Source organism: Moschus berezovskii, chromosome 3, assembly GCF_049115385.1.
Source record: "Moschus berezovskii isolate FMDL1 chromosome 3, NW_MosBer_1.0, whole genome shotgun sequence".
Taxonomy (NCBI): Eukaryota; Metazoa; Chordata; class Mammalia; order Artiodactyla; family Moschidae; genus Moschus; species Moschus berezovskii.
In genome coordinates this window covers 11,284,373-11,301,582 of record NC_142462.1, presented here as the reverse complement: position 1 = coordinate 11,301,582, position 17,210 = coordinate 11,284,373, and the positions used below count along the sequence as shown (strand labels likewise).

The following is a 17,210-nucleotide window of genomic DNA, read 5'->3' as shown; positions in this document are numbered from 1 at the left end:
TTTGACTTCAGAGGGGACAGACTTCTTCTCTCCCACTTTGAAAATCCCAAGTACATCTTCATCTCTCCCAAAGGTACCAGCAGTGTGAGAAGCGTAGAATTATATTCTTGATAATTTGCACAAATAAAGGGACCTGAAGAGTGTGGTTTCTGGGTCTTTCACCTTTTTTCTCGGAATGGTCACCAATGTGCAATCTGAATAGGGTTCAGAATCTGAGGCATTCCTAGCATTTTATACAGAAATGTTCATAACAACTCAGGGGATAAAAATTCCTACTAAGTGAGGTCAATTTGCTCTTGGTGACAAGAATGTATCCTGTGAAATTTAGGAAACTTAGCAAGGTTCACTAAATCTGCCTCTGTCTGCACTCTTTGATGAAGCAATAGCCTGAAATTTGGGGTGGAATTTACAAAAGAAATGAAGAGGCTGGGAGTCCGTCGAGACATCACTCCTGCTCCCATGGTGAAGCTTCAGAACCAGCCAGGACTGTGACCAGAAGCACATCAGCTCTGCACCTGTAACACAGCCCCGCAAGTGCCCAGGGAGATGGGTCGGGGGTGCGGCCGGGGGTGCGTCGGTCGGGGGTGCGGCCGACGTCGCGTTCATTGAACACGGGGACACCACAGGTGCATAGGGCGCTGGGGTCAGTGGCCCAGGGACAGTGAGAGCCTCTGCAACGTGGCACCCGCTGTGCATGCTTACTGCCCGTGGGCGTGGGGACCGCTTGTTCGTGGTCATTTTGTGATGTGGGGTGTTCTTTATTTTCGTAAACGTATTGATTCTTTACTTTATTATTTTTCAGTGAAATGCAGTTGATTTACAGAGTTAGTTTCAGGTGTGCAGCCTAGCGATTCATAATTTTTACAAATTATACTCCCTGCAAACCTTGTTACAAAACAATGGCTGTAATTCCATGTGCTACACAGTATGTGCGTGCTGCTTATCCATTTCACTTTTTAAATTATATATTGGAGTATAGTTGCTTTACAATGCTATGCTTCAGGTGCATAGCAAAGTGATTCAGTTACCCATGTCCATATATCCACTCCTTTTAGATTCCTTTCCCATATAGATTATTGCAGAGTATTGGGTAGATTTTCGTGTACTACGCAGTATGTCCTTATTAGTTATCTATTTTATATAGAGTGGTGAGTGTGTGTTTACTGGGTAGGGAACTCTGTCGGTAAATGCTCTGTAACTCCCGTGCGTGGTGAGTGTGTGTTAACTGTGCAGGGAACTCTGTCGGTAAACGCTCTGTAACTCCCGTGTGTGGTGAGTGTGTGTTAACTGTGCAGGGAACTCTGTCAGTAAATGCTCTGTAACTCCCGTGCATGGTGAGTGTGTGTGCACACACATCAGTATGTGCTTTGCAGCTGCAGTAACTTTTAAGCTCTCCAGCTTCATAACGGAGAAAGCACAGCTCCCAAAGCCCCATCCTGCAGGCAGCGTGTGTATTTGGAGTATTGAGTTTCTGTGTTAATTACATATGGTCTCAGATTCACCTGGGCCCCCGCTCACTGCCAAGAGGACAAACTCCAGGGCTTCCTGGAAGCCCCAGCCCCTCCCTGGTGCCTTAGTGATGGTTCCTGCTTTGTAGGACCACGTGGGGACTAAAGGCAGTTTGTGGAAAGAGCTATAAATAAGTCCCCGTTGTTAACAGAGTTCCTGGGGCCTGCCTTCCACGAGGTACTGGACTGATCAGAGTGAAATGGGATGAGGTGGGACACAGCAGGACAGGAGAGTGTTCACGCTTCCCACCGTGTGCTTGTTCCCCGCAGGAACAGAGGAGCTTTCCTTTCTCTGAACTCAAAAGTTGGTACTTGGAGGAATGTAGGTGGTGCCTGAGCAAGAGTGAATTTCTCTCAGTCCTGCTTTCCTTGGGGGAGCACAACGTTATAGCTGCAGAGTTAAGCAGAGAACTGATGCTCTTGATGAATGGTTAACGTTCGGTGTCTGATGGTGTGCTGTATTATTTTTTATATTCAATGCAAGGTATGCTGATGGGATTCGGTGTGTTAAGGTCTGTGCTCTGATCATCCAGGACCTGTGCAAGTATACGTCGTCTCCTGGGGAGGCGGCTTTTAGATGAACATTGCTCATCTCTCAGCCCTTTAGCTTCTTCACTCATCACTCTTCATCCTCCGCCCTCACTTCTCCTTGCTTATTGTCATGCATGGCCTCTGGCTGAAGGGGCACCAGGAAGTCGGCTTTCAAGTCAAGCCCTGCTCAAGCACCTGTCAGCAGTCTCGGTCGTATCTCAGAGAATCGAGGCAGTGATGTCATTTAATCAGAAAATTTTACATTATGTCATGTATTCTGATGTCCCTGATTTTAAAAGGTAATACTGACCTTCCAGAACATCTTGGCCTTTTCTCCCTCATCTGAGATGGTAGCACCCTGTGACACGGAGGGCCCGGGGCTTCAGAAGTTGGAGCTAAGTGAAGATGAGAGAATTGCAGAGGTCACTGTGAAACCAGTGTCCCTGGTTGACTGTCTGCTGACCACAGAGCACGCGTGGGCCAGGCAGACCAGCTGATGGCAGCCCTGCTGGGCAGGGGCTGGGGCGCACCAGTGCTGACTGTTAGATTCAGATGATCAGAAGGAAGGAGCATCCGAGGACCAGGAGGAAGACAGGAAGGCTGAGGGTTTACTAAGAAATGATTCAGGTAGCAACTTCAAGGAATAGCTTTGGAGGTATCTCTGAGACTCTTTCCCATTCTCCCAATATTTTACTGAAATTTTCATGGGGAAGAGGGGAGGGCCTGTGGGTACATAAGTTTGGAAAACACTGGTTTAAGCCAAGTTCAGTAGGTCTGTTTCCTGCAGGAAACTCTGCTATTCAGTAGTTCAGCAACATGTTTAATATAGCAGCTACTCTGGGGATGTAACTCAGACTGCCACTGGGGTGTCACTTCAGCAGACAAAACTCGTGTGTGTGTGTGTGTGTGTGTGTATGTGTGTGATGTGCAGTGTCTGTTAAGTTTCAAGACATAGGCACACACTGGGTTGTGCTAACCTATAAAACAGATACAAAAAAAAACACTTGGCAATTTGAGGTGGTGATAGTCTTTATGAGGGCAGCTGATAAGGAATACCCACAGGAATTGGTAGTTCACTTTGAGGTGGGGGAAACACACATTTGTCCCCACCCCGTGTGTTGCATGAACATTTTCTAATTTTCTGTGAGGACTTTCTAAGAAAAAGCCGAAGGAAGAACATTTGCAATGCAGTCAGCCCGTTAAGAGTCACACTGCTTCTGTAAAGATAAGCACTTTCCCAGGGGAAGCTCAGCTATGACAAGCAGATCTTGGTCCTGTCTGTGCCAACTCTGCTGAAGGGTTTCTCACCGTTCTAGAATGTTCCAGAAGCAGTGCCTAAAATGCTCAGCACACCAGAGGTTACTCTACAGCATCTGTGTGATTTAGTGCCATGAGCTCAGACCTCTGGGAAGTGGGATCCTGTTTGTAAGTAAGCACTGTGTTGCCATTTCAGCCCTTTGTTTGAAGGCTGACAGTACCAGACTGGTAGCTAAATAATGGCTTTGAGTAATATTACTTTCCTTTTTAAAACAACAGCAATAGTTTCTTTTGAACTCTTACTCTGTCTCTTGGATGGTGTTACAGCCCAGCTTTCTTTTTGCCTTCTTTGTTGCAGTGGCTTATGGGGCTGACGGCTTTAGGGATTTCCAAGCAATATTTCCCCATTCTTTCTCTCGTAAGTACACACTCTGCTTCTGGAAAACGATAATGCATGTTCATTTCATACTCAGTCCCCATAGTGTAATACTGTGAATGCATGACTTTCCATCACCTTCCTCCATACTTGAAACATTGAGATAAGTATCAGTCAAGCTGGTGATTAAACATCTGCCACCGAGAATGTCACTTAAACACTTGAGCTGTGTGAGCCTGGTTTTATCGTAGCCTGCTGGATGCACTGTGGAGCGTGCCCTCCATGGCGGCAGTGCAGAGACAGTGAGGGTAGAGTAATAATAGTTTAACGGAGTTATTACTCTACTAATACTGTGAATTAGTTTCATTATGAATGTTACCAGGATCTCCTTTTTGGTCGAGTATAATGATGCTGACCAGACTTTCTGTCACCGTTAAATAACCCAACACACTTTCAAGACACCTTGTACAATTCTGTAGGACAAAGAAGGATGCGTACTCTCCTTCTGCAGCTCAGAAGTATTAATTTCAGAACTAAGAGGAGGAAAGTCGCGGGGCATCACGGCCGTTAGTTCGTGATCCTCACTTCCTGAGCAGACACGCTGAGTGCTTCTGTGTGCGGGACGTTCCTGATCTGAGCTGTCAAACCCAATGCAGATGTTAATTTCATTTTTCTTTTTTAGGTATTGAGAGATGATGAATGATAAATAAATTTGGGCAATGTCCTTGAAGGAGTGTTTTAAGAAGTGGAAAGGGCTTTTTAAAAATGTCCAGAGAGTTGAATACTAATAGTAATTCAAGTTGGTTGCCCGCTTAGGATGTAGTCTTCAGAGATTATATTAATAAATGTTCTGATGTTTTAAAACAATATCAGAAGATAAGTCATGCTTAATCCTGTAACAAGTGTTAACACAAACTCTAATCTCAAGGGTGTCAGTAGCAGTTAAAGAAAGGTTTATGACGTCCTGGCTATCAAAAACTCTTTGGTACCAAAAAGGTTCAGCAGTTATCAACCTAGGGTTACCCCTTTTCTTGCAACCTACCCTGACTGCTTTTCCAGTTTAAAAAAGTTATAGAGATCTTTCTCTTAGTAATGTTCCTTTGAATTGACTTTAAAACAGCTTGATACTTCTTTCTGTGAGATCCACATGCATATATATATATATATATTTATATAAAACACTTCATGGCACTCGGACAGAGAGCTAGTATTAATTTTTAGATAAAATATGGAAATATTTGTTGAAATATTAAGAAGTCAAATGCACTTAAGAGCAGGATAATACATTCTGACATGTTTTCATTAAATCTGAGAAAGGTTTAGGATCCAGCACGTTGCAGTGTTGGAGAAGATCCTTTGGTGAAGACTTCAGTGTGTAAAAATCGCTGCCTATAAAGATACACAATACTTGCAGATACTGGAAGACAGATGATACATGTTTCAATGCCCTTCCTGTCTATACGTTTGTACAGTTGGGTTCACAGGGTTTTAGTATCTCTTCTCTCCTCCTTCTCCACCCCCTCCCACATACCGAGTTGTCACTGTTGATCTTGATGAGGTCCCCACCCGAACAAGCAACCCAACTGTCCTGGGCCAACATCACCACCTAGTGGTCATGGTGGAGAAGTGTCCTCCTCATCTGCCTCTCTTTTGTCCCTTGCTGGAAACTAAAAACAAGCTGTGTGACCCTCTTCTGTCTCAATTTGTGTCTCCTGTTCCCTGAGGAAGATGCAAATGTGCTAGTAACTCATTCTGGTTTTCATACTCTTCCTCTTTTATCTCTCCCTGATTTCACTCCTTTTAAAACCCAAAACATCAAATAAGTATAAACATATTTCTAGCTGAGGGCTCCCCTAGTGGCTCAGATGGTAAAGAATCTGCCTGCAATGCAGGAGACCTGGGTTCAGTCACTGGGTTGGGAGGATCCCAGGAGAAGGGAATGGCTACCTTCCCATTAGGGAAGTAAAAGAAGTAATCATGCCTCCTTGCAGTGAAAAATCCTGCATTTTTAATGATATAAGTTCTAATCAGTGGTTTCATTAACCTTAAAGTGATTAAAAGTTTTCATAAACCATTAGAGGCAGCACAAAAGCTTCTACGCATCTCTCTTCATCTAAAATTTTTAATTACCTTCATTCATATTTACCTTAAATATATTTGATCTTTCCTAGCTAGTCACCAGTTTCAGGAATATTTCTGTCTACTGGTTTTTTCATTCAAAATATTGAGCATTTTGAGCTTACCTGGTCTAAACTCATAGTTTAGAGAATATCTATTCAGTGGAAAAATGCCATCTGAGTACCAATGCTTTGCTGCTAAGTCACTTCAGTCGTGTCCGACTCTGTGTGACCCCACTGACGGCAGCCCACCAGGCTCCCCCGTCCCTGGGATTCTCCAGACAAGAACACTGGAGTGGGTTGCCATTTCCTTCTCCAATGCAGGAAAGTGAAAAGTGAAAGTGAAGTTGCTCAGTCGTGTCCGACTCTTAGTGACCCCATGGACTGCAGCCCACCAGGATCCTCCATCCATCGGATTTTCTAGGCAAGAGTACTGGAGTGGGGTGCCATTGCCTTCTCTGACCAATGCTTTACCTCACCTATAAATATATGCACACGTTCTAAAGGGAAAGGAAAGTGATGGGGAAACAGAATCTGAGGCGAGGCTGCCAGTGTGCTGTATCCCTTTGCATTAAAATGTTTTAATCTTTCATGAGGCCATGCAATGGTTGGCAGCAGATGCAGGCCTCCTGGCCCCAATGACCCCGAGTTCTCTGGATTCTCTCAGGGCTAACCTTGTCTGTGTGCTAATATTCAGGCACCCAGGGTCACTCTAAGGACTGTCCTGTTACTAATAACATAGAAAGCCTCTGAGATGCCTAAAAACGAGACTTTCATTTTCCCAAATTTTAAATTGCATCTTGGAAAGAAAGTGGCTTTTGGCTCAGGGTTTGAAGGCACATCCACTCTGCAGGCAGCTATGCTTATTAAATAATGACATTGGGGCCTCGTCCATTAGCTCCTGGGACTCAGTTGAAAAGTTAGCTGCACGGTTAGGCCCGAACCAATGTGTTCCAGGGTCAAGAAACACCAAGTCTCCATTTCATGTTCTATATTTAATCAGTTCCATTCAACACCGTACTGAGTTTGACATTTTTCTAAGTGGTGGAAGGGCAGAGTTACAAAATATTTATAAATATAATCCCCACACTCAAGGAGAGTAGCACATTTCATAGAAGCAGTAGTGCAACTAAGCAGCTTGGAGTCCAAAGAAACAGAGCTGATGGGGTGGTTTAGGAATTCAGAGAGGGGATAACCGCAGAGACAGCATCCGTGGGCTGGACCCCGGAACACTACATGCAAATTAGGAAGGTCGAATGGTTCCTGGAATTGATGACAGTGGGCCTGAGGAAGAAAGCAAGAGGGCTGATCACATGGCCTTCTCACACAGGGTGCAGGGGCCCCACTTGTCTCTGGGTGGGCTCTGGAGCGTTTGGGTGTGACTCTGTAGACAGCCGAAGTTCACACCTGTCATCTGTTCCCAGTCTCCTCCTGCACTAGTTTGAGCAAAGGCTGGTGCCCCTGAATGCTTCGGGGTGTGCAGTTTGAAACCATGGAACCATCAGCTCTCAGACCCGAGAGCCTTCCTGGGAAGGCCTACAAGAGGCAGGGGCAGGCCCTCCACACCCACGCCCGCCCCTCTGGTGCCTTGAGTGGGAGCCTGACTGCCAGAGCCGCCCACCGCCACCACGCTCCAGGCACTGCCTTCTGTCCTCCAGCAGTGTGGAGGCCTCCCTGGGCAGGGATCCCCCTCAGGAGGACCTCCAGTCCCCCTTTTGTCTTCCTCCTGCTTCCCTTCATTCAGGAACTTGGGATCGGGGGGCATCTCTGCTCTCAGCCCGAGGCTTGTGTCTGAGCCCAGTGCATCCAGGCCCCTTGACATCTAGGAGTGGGCTTCTGTGCCCCCCGATTTCCTTCCTTCTGACCCCCTCTGGACTGTGTGCTCCTGTTTAAAGGAGGCTCCAGCCTGTGCGGCAGGGAGGCTCTGGAGGTCAGTGAGCCCCCAAGCCTGCAGCTTCTACTGTCCTTTCCTTGGGCTACATCGCTAGTCAAGCTCACCATCACTGAAAGGCCCTGAAGCCACTGTCGCATTTACAGAAGTGAAGCCAAGACACCCCGTCTGAGCCTGGGTTTCTCAAATGTGTCCTCTGCCTTACATGTGGACCTTACGTTAGATTTCAGCTTTTGAGATCAGGTCTGTGTTTGCCACGTATTAAGACAGTTCCCTGCCCTGATTTCCATCATGTACAAGAATAATATGACCGCCGCCTGTATTCACCTCCCCGTGAGACGAGAGGCCTTTTTCATGGACACCCGCCTTGGGTTGGGGGCGTCTCTGCACCTTTTCCACACAGCCGGCACCCAGGGTGCATTGTCCACAAAGAGATAGGAACTTCCCCCTTATACGGAGAGAAAATTCACACATGCTTGAATCTGCTGAGCCAGTGGCTGATGTGTGGCCCACTGGGTCTCCCCTCCACCCCCGGACCCCTCTCACTTGCCACAGACCTTTCTGTGACCGTTTGGCCTTGAATTCTGCCCCCTCTCCCGCCCCCAAGCGCAGGCAGCTTCCAGCTCTGCATCCCTAGCATGTGCCTGCTGGCTCCTGTGACTCCATGTGTCTCCATGTGACTCCAACCCTCTGTCCAGTCCCCATGATTTACGCTCCCCTGACCTTGCGCAGGGATCTGGGTACCCCAAAATTGGGGGTCTGCCTACGTTCTTTTGATAAAACTAGGCTATCACAGGATACTGAATTTTCTTCTTTGCGCTTAGTCTGTTGTGGTGCTGAATGCTGCTGCTGCTGCTGCTAAGTCACTTCAGTCGTGTCCGACTCTGTGCGACCCCATAGTAGGAAGCCCACCAGGCTCCCCCATCCCTGGGATTCTCCAGGCAAGAACACTGGAGTGGGTTGCCATTTCCTTCTCCATCTACCTTAAACCATACCAGAGGATCCACAATGATCAGAGGGTAATTTACAAAAAGATCTCAGGCCTTTTCAGCCTCCTGGTTTCCTGAGTCTATGAATTCAGTTCTCAGAGAAAATGTTACTTGGCAGAATAATGACAAAGTCCCGCCTTCATGGACTGCCGTCAGATGAGTGTCAAGACTTCTGGCTTGAGGGCATCTGTGAGATTTAAGATAACATCCCCTCACTTTCCACTCCCACTGTTCCCATCCTATTCACTCCTGACATGCTTTACCTGTGCTGCCCGCAGCCTGCCTCCAGGACCAGGTGTGGGTCCCGATGGCAGAAAGCCATCTCTTTACCCCCTCAGTTCTCTCAAAGCTCCAGTTGGGCCGGTGCTGACAGTTTCCAGTTTTACAGATGAGGAAACCGAGGTACAGAGTAGGTACATGAGTTGTACCAGATCTCAGCATTTATAAAGAATGGAGCTGAGATTCCAAACCAGGAATTCTGATTTCAGAGTCTCAGCTCTGAGCTTGCCAGTCATGAGAAATGTGTTGAGTCCCACCAGCTTGTTACTAGCACAGGCTTTCTCAGACTCCAGTGGAAGTGGACGTGTGCAGGGGGTGGGTCTGGGGTGGGTCTCATTCAGTGGGTCTGAGGTGGACCCCAAAGTCTGCTCTTGCAGCAAGTTCTCAGGGACTTCTTCTGGTGCAGGGACCATAGTGGGAAAACCACTGATTCACAACGCCAGTCAAAAACTTTGTAGTCATGGCTGCTGTCTATCTCACTGGTCATTTTACTTGGCATAATTTACCTCCTTCCTCTTGTTCATCTGTAGAGACTGTGATGAACACAAGGGCTTTCAGTGTAACTGCAGTTTCTCCTGGTCATCACAGTGTTGGATTCAGCCATCCCGTATCAGTCAGTGTTTCAGAAGCGTGCAAACCAAATATCTGTTTTCTTTACCAAGAAAAAAACATGAATGACAGAAATAATGGCCCTAAATGTGGCGCTGAAGAAGCAACAATGCGAAGTGGACAGTGGTTACTGTGTCATAACCAAGAGTCCTTCACCTCCCCTGCTCCGCCTCCCCGTGCCCACACACGAGTCTCTTTCTGAAAAGCGCGTACAGAGCTGTTTACATTCACAGACCATCCCAGTCAACCCTTGAGCAGCTGGGAGAAACCTGAGGCTCGTGGCCCTACTTTAGGATACAGGTTTTATTATCACTATGGAATAAGAAGGGTTTAGAGTGGTCATGTGCCAAAGAAACAGAAAAAATTCTTTCAGGAATCTGCAGTCGGAAATCTGAGGGTGTGTTTGCTGAGTCTGGTCCCCACGTTTGTTAATACATGAATGAATAAAGAAAGGAAGCTTATACTTATCCTTGTGCTTCAGGGGACTTTCTCAGCTAGACAAGCCCTTCTCAGGGGGTTTTGCCAAACAAGGGCCCCACCCGTGGGGCTGGATTACTTGATGGTCACTCACCTTCTGGGATCAGGGGTTCTGCTGCCTCACGGGGTGTTGGACTTGGCCTCGGGTCACTCCAGAAGGGCTGTCATGGCGGACCTTGTGACCTTACCCTGTGAGAGTCCCCCATGCCCCCCAGTCTAAAGTGAGAAGTTGTAAATAGCTTTTCCATGCAGCTTCACCCCCTGCCATTCGGACCTACAGAAAGGGCAGGCAGCTGACCCAGACCCGTGATGCCAACTGCCACGCATCACAGCCCCCTGTGGGCAGTCCGGGCCAGGCTGCTGTCCCCTGGGATAAGCTGCTGAGAACCTCTGTTTGGAAGCTGTCACTCCCACTGGGTTGCCTCGCTGCTGGGCGGTGCTGTTCTGTTTTTGCCTGACACTGAGCGGCCCCTGTGTTGTATTGTCTCTTTCAGCCGGTAATGTTAAAGTAGAGACTCAGAGTGATGAAGAGAATGGGCGTGCCTGTGAAGTGAATGGGGAAGAGTGTGCGGAGGACTTGCGGATGCTCGATGCCTCCGGAGAGAAAATGAATGGCTCGCACAGTGTCCAAGGCAGCAAAGCTTTGTCAGGAGCTGGAGGCATTCGACTTCCTAACGGCAAACTAAAGTGTGATGTCTGTGGGATCATTTGCATCGGCCCCAATGTGCTCATGGTCCACAAGAGAAGCCACACTGGTAAGGCCTGGCGTAGCTCCTCCTTCGGTGGCCTGGAGGGGCCCGCGGTGTGTTGCAGAGGACAAGGCCCCTCCCGGCCGAGTGTCCTGAGTGAGGTGTAGCCTCCCTGTTCATCCTGAAGGACTTCTAAACATGTACCAATTTGATCCTATAAACTAAAGCTATAAACAGAAAGGGAAAGGTAACAGGTGTGTGAGCTCTGACAAGGGCCTGAGGTTCTACTCGCTAAATAGGGCCAGTGGGGCTGTGCCAGATGGCTCACCCTTAAGAAAACAAAACAGAGTAAGATACTGATACCCTGAAATCCACTCCTCAGATTGTCCACCGAGAAACCAGGGGTGGGAGATGCATGTTGAGGGTATTTGAACTAACAGGGCTTGATCCTTAGGAACATTCGTTGAATGCTGATGAAATAGCAACAAGTGTAGTCTTTCAGAAAGACTTTGTTTTCAGAAGGCTTCTCCTCCTAGGCGACACTCCCACCGAGATGGTTTGGTTGCCACCAGCTCCCATCTGAGGGCTTCCCTGGTGGTTCAGACAGTAAAGAATCTGCCTGCAATGCAGGAGACCCTCTCAAATTGGTAAAGAATTTAATACCTAAACCCCCACCCTAGTGGATGTGGGGGATGTAGGCTTTGGCAGCAGAAGACAAAGTATTCTGGATCCAGAAATGAAGGAGTGCAAACTGAAGACTGCACCCAAGCTCCTGACATGTTCCCACACTGGGGGCTGAAGACACAAGGTCTGCATTCTGCCCCGCCCGTGTGCCCCGGGTGCAGTCACGGTGGATGACCAGTCACGTGCTCGCCCACCAGAAGTGTCACGAGTGGCCGTAAAGGGTCTTCAAAATAAAATATTAACAGGGCACACCTTACCTTTAACGGCATACATAAAGAGTCTTTAGAACTGAATAGAAACTTTACCGTTCTGCTCTAAAGGCGGAAAAAAGCATAATAAATGTGCCAACTCCAGTGGTCACTGACAGTTTGTACATAAACATGCCCTGAGCCCCTGCTGCCGAGGGGTGGTGGCGGGGGACTGCGGTTAGGGTTAGGATTAGGTCATCTTAAAGCTAGGGTCTGCCCCTGTTCTCCACAAGAGGAGACAAGCAAACTGGCAAAACAGCAGACTGTGAAGGCAGAGTGGGTTTCGTGACCTAGCTCAGGGAAGGGAGGAAGAAGATGAACATCGCGGCCTCACGCAATTCTTCCCTGGGCCACACGCTTATCTGATTATCGAAAATGAAGCAGGAACTCAGAAAATTTGTGGAGCAAAACAACTGGGTTGTAAGGAAATGCAGATCTTTGTAGAGCTGTCATTTTTATATTTGAATTGGGCAGTTCCCAAAATGATTTTTGGTTGTCATCCATCTGGAAAAACCATATAATATGTCTACTTTCAATCAACATTCATTTTCAATAAAAACTTAACTTCTACAGTTTAGCAAACTTTGTTTTCCCTCATGTGCCTGGTAATCCCCCAGTTATCCCGCAAACAATCCCCAGCACATCCAGCCCTAAGGGAGCTCACAGGAGAGTAGTCGGGAGGTGGAAATTACAGTGAACGTGGGTTACATGGTGACAGACCCCTTACAGGATGCACTGGGACCCATGTTAATTCATTCCTGGCAGAGAAACAGACCTCACAAATGAATTAGTTTCCTGTTAATTCATGTAAAACCTCACTATACAGTGAAAGTTCTCCTCAATAAATATTTGATAACTGAATGAAATGCTGGCATACTAAATGGCCAGAATATAATGACTGCCTGCCCTGATAAAAAGAATGATTGCATTTAATGATAAACCTGCCAAGTATAGATATGCAGAGTAGACTGACTGTTTGCTGCCCACTTCTGCCCACAAATAGTGGCTACATTCCAGATAGGCACCGACACATGGAGTCTTTCGCTAACGAAACAGTTCATTCCAGAAAGAGGGACTTAGAGACCATCAATTTTATGATTCCAGCTTGATTTCTATTAAAAAAGGAAAAACAAAAAAACCTGAAACAATGAACTCCTGGATTGCCTTCATAATGCTTTTCTACTTTGCATAGATACGGTGGTAGGTTGGTATGTATAGAGATAGCAACATGTTGGCCAAACTAGGGTTGAGTAGACACACTACAAAGTATCCGCATTCCTGGGATCAGAGGGGAATGTGTCAGAAAGGCAGGCTTTGCTAATCCCCAACCCTGCCCTGAATTCCCTAAGGCTGACATGTTTCTCGAGCAGCATTTCCCAAAGGTAAAGTTCCCATGACTCACTGGAGGTCCTGTGAAAATGCACTCTGGTCCAGACCTAGAGGATGCTGGGAGCTGGAGCAGGGGCCCAGACTGTCTGTAGGTGGTGCAAGGTGCAGCTTATAGTGAGCCAGAAACGGCCATTTCAGAGGGCCCTCCATCAGGGAGCCTGGACTTGCACCCAGAAGCCAAGAATTGCACCTGCTGTCACCCAGTGGGCTGGGCACACCGGGTTTTCCTTCTGAAAGACTCGCTTGTCCAGGGCCACCTCCCTCATCACCAGCCCCACAAGGGCTGTGGCTGCCTTCATCTGAGTGGTCCGTTGATGCCATGATTTCACTTCCCCAGTTTTGCTGTTCAATTTCATTTTTTTAATTCAAGCATCATAGTGACACCTTCCTGCCAACCTCAGAGGGCTCCCGGGAGAATCAGAGGGAGGCTGTTAGGAGAGAAGCGTGTAATGCAGGGAAAACCCCACCATGCAGATGTGTAGCATTCTGGTTCTAAATGACAGGATTTTTAATAGGACGCATCAAGAAAAATATCTGAATTATGGTTACCGTGTCCAGCCTGTGCCCGCTCTGTGCCATCTGTAAGGTGAAAAGGTGCAACCGTTAGGCTTTGTAAACATAGCCTCACATTGGGTGCTGGGTTTCCCAGGTGGCTCAGTGGTAAAGAATCCACCTTCAAGCAGGAGGCTTGGGTCAGTCCCCAAGTTGGGAAGATGCCCTGGAGAAGGAAGTGGCAGACCACTCCAGTATTCTTGCCTGGAAAAATCCCATGAACAGAGGAGCCTGGTTAACTGCAGACCATGGGGTTGCACAGATTTGTACATAGCTTGGGGACTCAACAGCAGCAGCAGCAGCACACTGCTGCTCCGAGGCATGACTGCAGTGAGCCCAGGCAAATCCCTGTGGTTCAGTGTATGTATAAATTCACTCACTGCAGATATAGGATCAGAAAGTTTATGATGTAGGTGTCCATGGACTTTCTTTTTTACCCAATTAAGTTATGAAAAGAAGCTTAGGCATTCTTCAGAGAGTCCCTGAAATGACAAATTATAGAGTCACTGAGATTACAAACTAAATTTTCAATTAATGATACAAAACCTCTCATCCCAATTAAATAAAAGGGAATACAGGCTTGGAGGAACTTGGGCTCACTCGCCACCAGCTGCAGGCTGTGGGGCAAGCAACTGGCAGTGGCAGCAGAAGGACCGGTATCGTCAGCCGAGTTCTGCCCTCCAGCCTCCTGCTAACACCTCCAAGGGAAGCCACCTTGAGTGGAATTCCGTGTCACGGCTTCAGGGAATGCTCTCTTCCAGTCCCCAGGCCCCATGTTTCATATTCATACCGGCACAGCAATCAGAAACAAATAGATTTCCAGGAAAGCTTGCCAGTGGAATTAAGACACTAGGCCCAGCAGGCTACATGAGAGTGGATGACTCAAATTAGAAGACAAATTTCACTCTCGAAGTCAGGGCCCCTGTCTTTCCTGCCTGCCCTGTTCTGCTGAAGGGATCCATGACGGTCACCATCCGTCCTTTCTCTCTCCACTGAGAGACACTGATTGGATGGCAGGGTCTGACCGAGTATTCCCTCCAGTCTTTCAGACCTCAGGAGAAGCCAGGTGCCCAGCACCTTGTCAGCATAGAGGGGGCGCTTCACAGAGGGCAGGGGTCACAGCGAGGCACACCGAGGAATGGTCCATTCCTTGTCATGACCGGATTCATGGCATGGACCGCCTAGCTCTCCAGAACACTCAGCCTAAGGGTCCACCCTGCCGGTCACCCTGAGCCTCTTCCTTCTTCCGTCTGCTTGGAGCTAAAGACCGCAGTCACACACACACGTGTGTGGGGGAAGGCCCAGAAGTGTTTCTAGTAGATAATTAACAACCTCTATTAGATGCTCCTTGGGTCTGCCCGCTACTAGCTGTTGTAATCTGCTTGTAACTCAGAGATTGAGGAAGCTAGTTACTTTTACCATCACCTTTCCACCTGTTGGACTTCCTTTGCTCAGTCAGATCCGATCTGGATATAGACTTTGGAAGAGTCCACATATATTGTTAGGATTCCACATGGTCTATAACTGAATATCATTGTGAGTTCACTTCAGTGTTTCCAGTAGCACATCCATCCCTCCACTTAGGAATGATGATAATCCTGAAATTCAGATGCCAACACAGGCTTCTAATCAGGTGTAGATTTAGTAGTGCCTGATGCACTTCTGATTGCTCTTGATAAGTGCTGTCTTGTTCACCAAAATCATGCAGATCGATTGGGAAAATTGTTAAAATACATTTTAACACATTCTTCTTCCCTAAGGAAAAGTTGTGATTAGGAAGTACATTTTCATGGTATCTCAATACCAGATATCATGGTCATACAAAGCCTTTCATCTAAAAAAAAAAAGGCACTTTTTAAAGAGTTTTGATATTTAAATATGACAGATGTATTCCTGTTTTAAGTGAGAGTTAAATATTCACCGGTTTCAGATTCTGAGACCTGTGACTAGTCAACGGCATATTTCCTGATCGCAGCTGCCTGTGCATCCCTTTGTTGGATCCAGAGTGGGGACGTGAGTTGACACACAGCAGAGAGTCCAGTGGGCGTTTTGTTTGGTTCTGTTGTTGCTTTTGTTACCACTCCAGTGGTTCCGCTCCCGAAAGAGTCCCTAATAATCACTGAACTTCATCTCTTAGCGTATCTGTACTGAAACTATAACTGACTTCAGTGGGTATGGATACACTCAATACTGGCTTCAAGGTTGCAGGGTTATGAGGCCAAGGAAAAAGCCAGACCCCTCAGGGCAGCTCAGATTTCGAGGGAGATTCGGGACTTCTCTTGGATGATGGAAGCGTCCCTCCAGTTCTCAACTTCTCGTTTTATTCAGTCTTCCTCCTTCTCTCCCCCCCACCCTCTCTCTGTCTGCCTCTTTCCTGATTTGCCTGCATAGGGACAGACAGGTAATGGAGAAGAAATTGAAAGGGAAAATACAGGGAAAATGTAAATGAAAAGAAGTTATTATAACTGTTATAATGAAGTGCCTTTCATTTAAATATAAGAATGTAACGCTGAAATGAACTTGTGATCCTGAAATGCATTTTTAATGAGTTTCCTTTTTATTTTGCTGCTTCAGTGGCATATTTTAAAGACCCTTTGAAAAAAGCCACATTAAAACCCCCACCAAATGCCACAACACGCAAAATTGGATATTGGTTTATTCCAAAACTGCTGATCAGGAAGAGTGGCTCTTCATCACAAAATGTTGCAGTCACTTTATTTAAATGAGTTTGAATTTGCATTGTGATGTGCCATTCTGATTTAGGGAAAAAAAATTAGATTTTCAGATCAAATTGACCCAACCAGTGAAGCGTTAAGGAACTGGCAGGTTTAGTCTGAAAGCCTCGTGTTCTATCAAACCTGCAGCCGGTGGAAGTCACCGGGCCCGTGGGAAACAACTTTCTCGCCGTGTCCTCCTCTGTCCCCGCCGAGTTCCGCCCTCACCGCTCTCCCTCTTGCCCCCCAGGAGAGCGGCCGTTCCAGTGCAACCAGTGCGGGGCCTCCTTCACGCAGAAAGGCAACTTGCTCCGCCACATCAAGCTGCACTCTGGGGAGAAGCCCTTCAAGTGCCACCTCTGCAACTACGCATGTCGCCGGCGGGACGCCCTCACTGGCCACCTGAGGACACACTCCGGTAGGTCCCCTGGGTGGGCACAGGCGGGCTCAGCTCAGGGGCACCTGGCTCCCTCTGGGGCAGCCCTGTTCCCAGGACCCATCCCCTGGGCATTGGCTGCACCCAGTCAGAGCATCAGCACCCTCCAGCCATGTGTTCTGGTCTCCCAACAAACCAGAGGAGAAGGGTGGGGAAATCTTACACACGCGCATGCACACACACACACACACACACGTCCCATCTTAGAATATTCTAAGAGAGTCCTCCTCATCCCATTTTTCAGGTAAGTGGGTTTTTCTTTGCAAAGATTTTACCAGCTTGCACTTGTCCTGAGTCTGCGGCCAATGCCTCAAAGTTTCCAAATACATCTCTCCATGATCATTGTGAAGCCACCCTCATTGCTGTTTAAGGCTGAACATGTTGGGGGTCATCATGGGGATAGTTTTCTTTGCAGAGTGTCTCCTGGTGCACCCCCAAATGGGCCCAAGGGACCCAATGTAGCG

At 47.5% G+C, this 17,210-nt stretch overlaps 1 protein-coding gene across 13 annotated transcripts in view; it reads left to right on the top strand.

Moving 5' to 3' along the window:
- The window catches only part of IKZF1 (IKAROS family zinc finger 1), a 97,956-nt gene that overhangs the window by 59,420 nt on the left and 21,326 nt on the right, over positions 1–17,210 (top strand). For 6 of the 13 annotated variants that reach the window (XM_088833068.1, XM_088833082.1, XM_088833078.1 and 3 more), the window contains exons 4-6: positions 3,655–3,714; positions 10,529–10,789; positions 16,561–16,728. In XM_088833068.1, coding sequence (XP_088689194.1) covers positions 3,655–3,714; positions 10,529–10,789; positions 16,561–16,728 — 489 coding nt within the window. The remainder of the gene's footprint in view (positions 1–3,654; positions 3,715–10,528; positions 10,790–16,560; positions 16,729–17,210) is intronic. The other 7 variants (XM_055420380.2, XM_055420379.2, XM_055420378.2 and 4 more) reach the window with 2 other exon arrangements.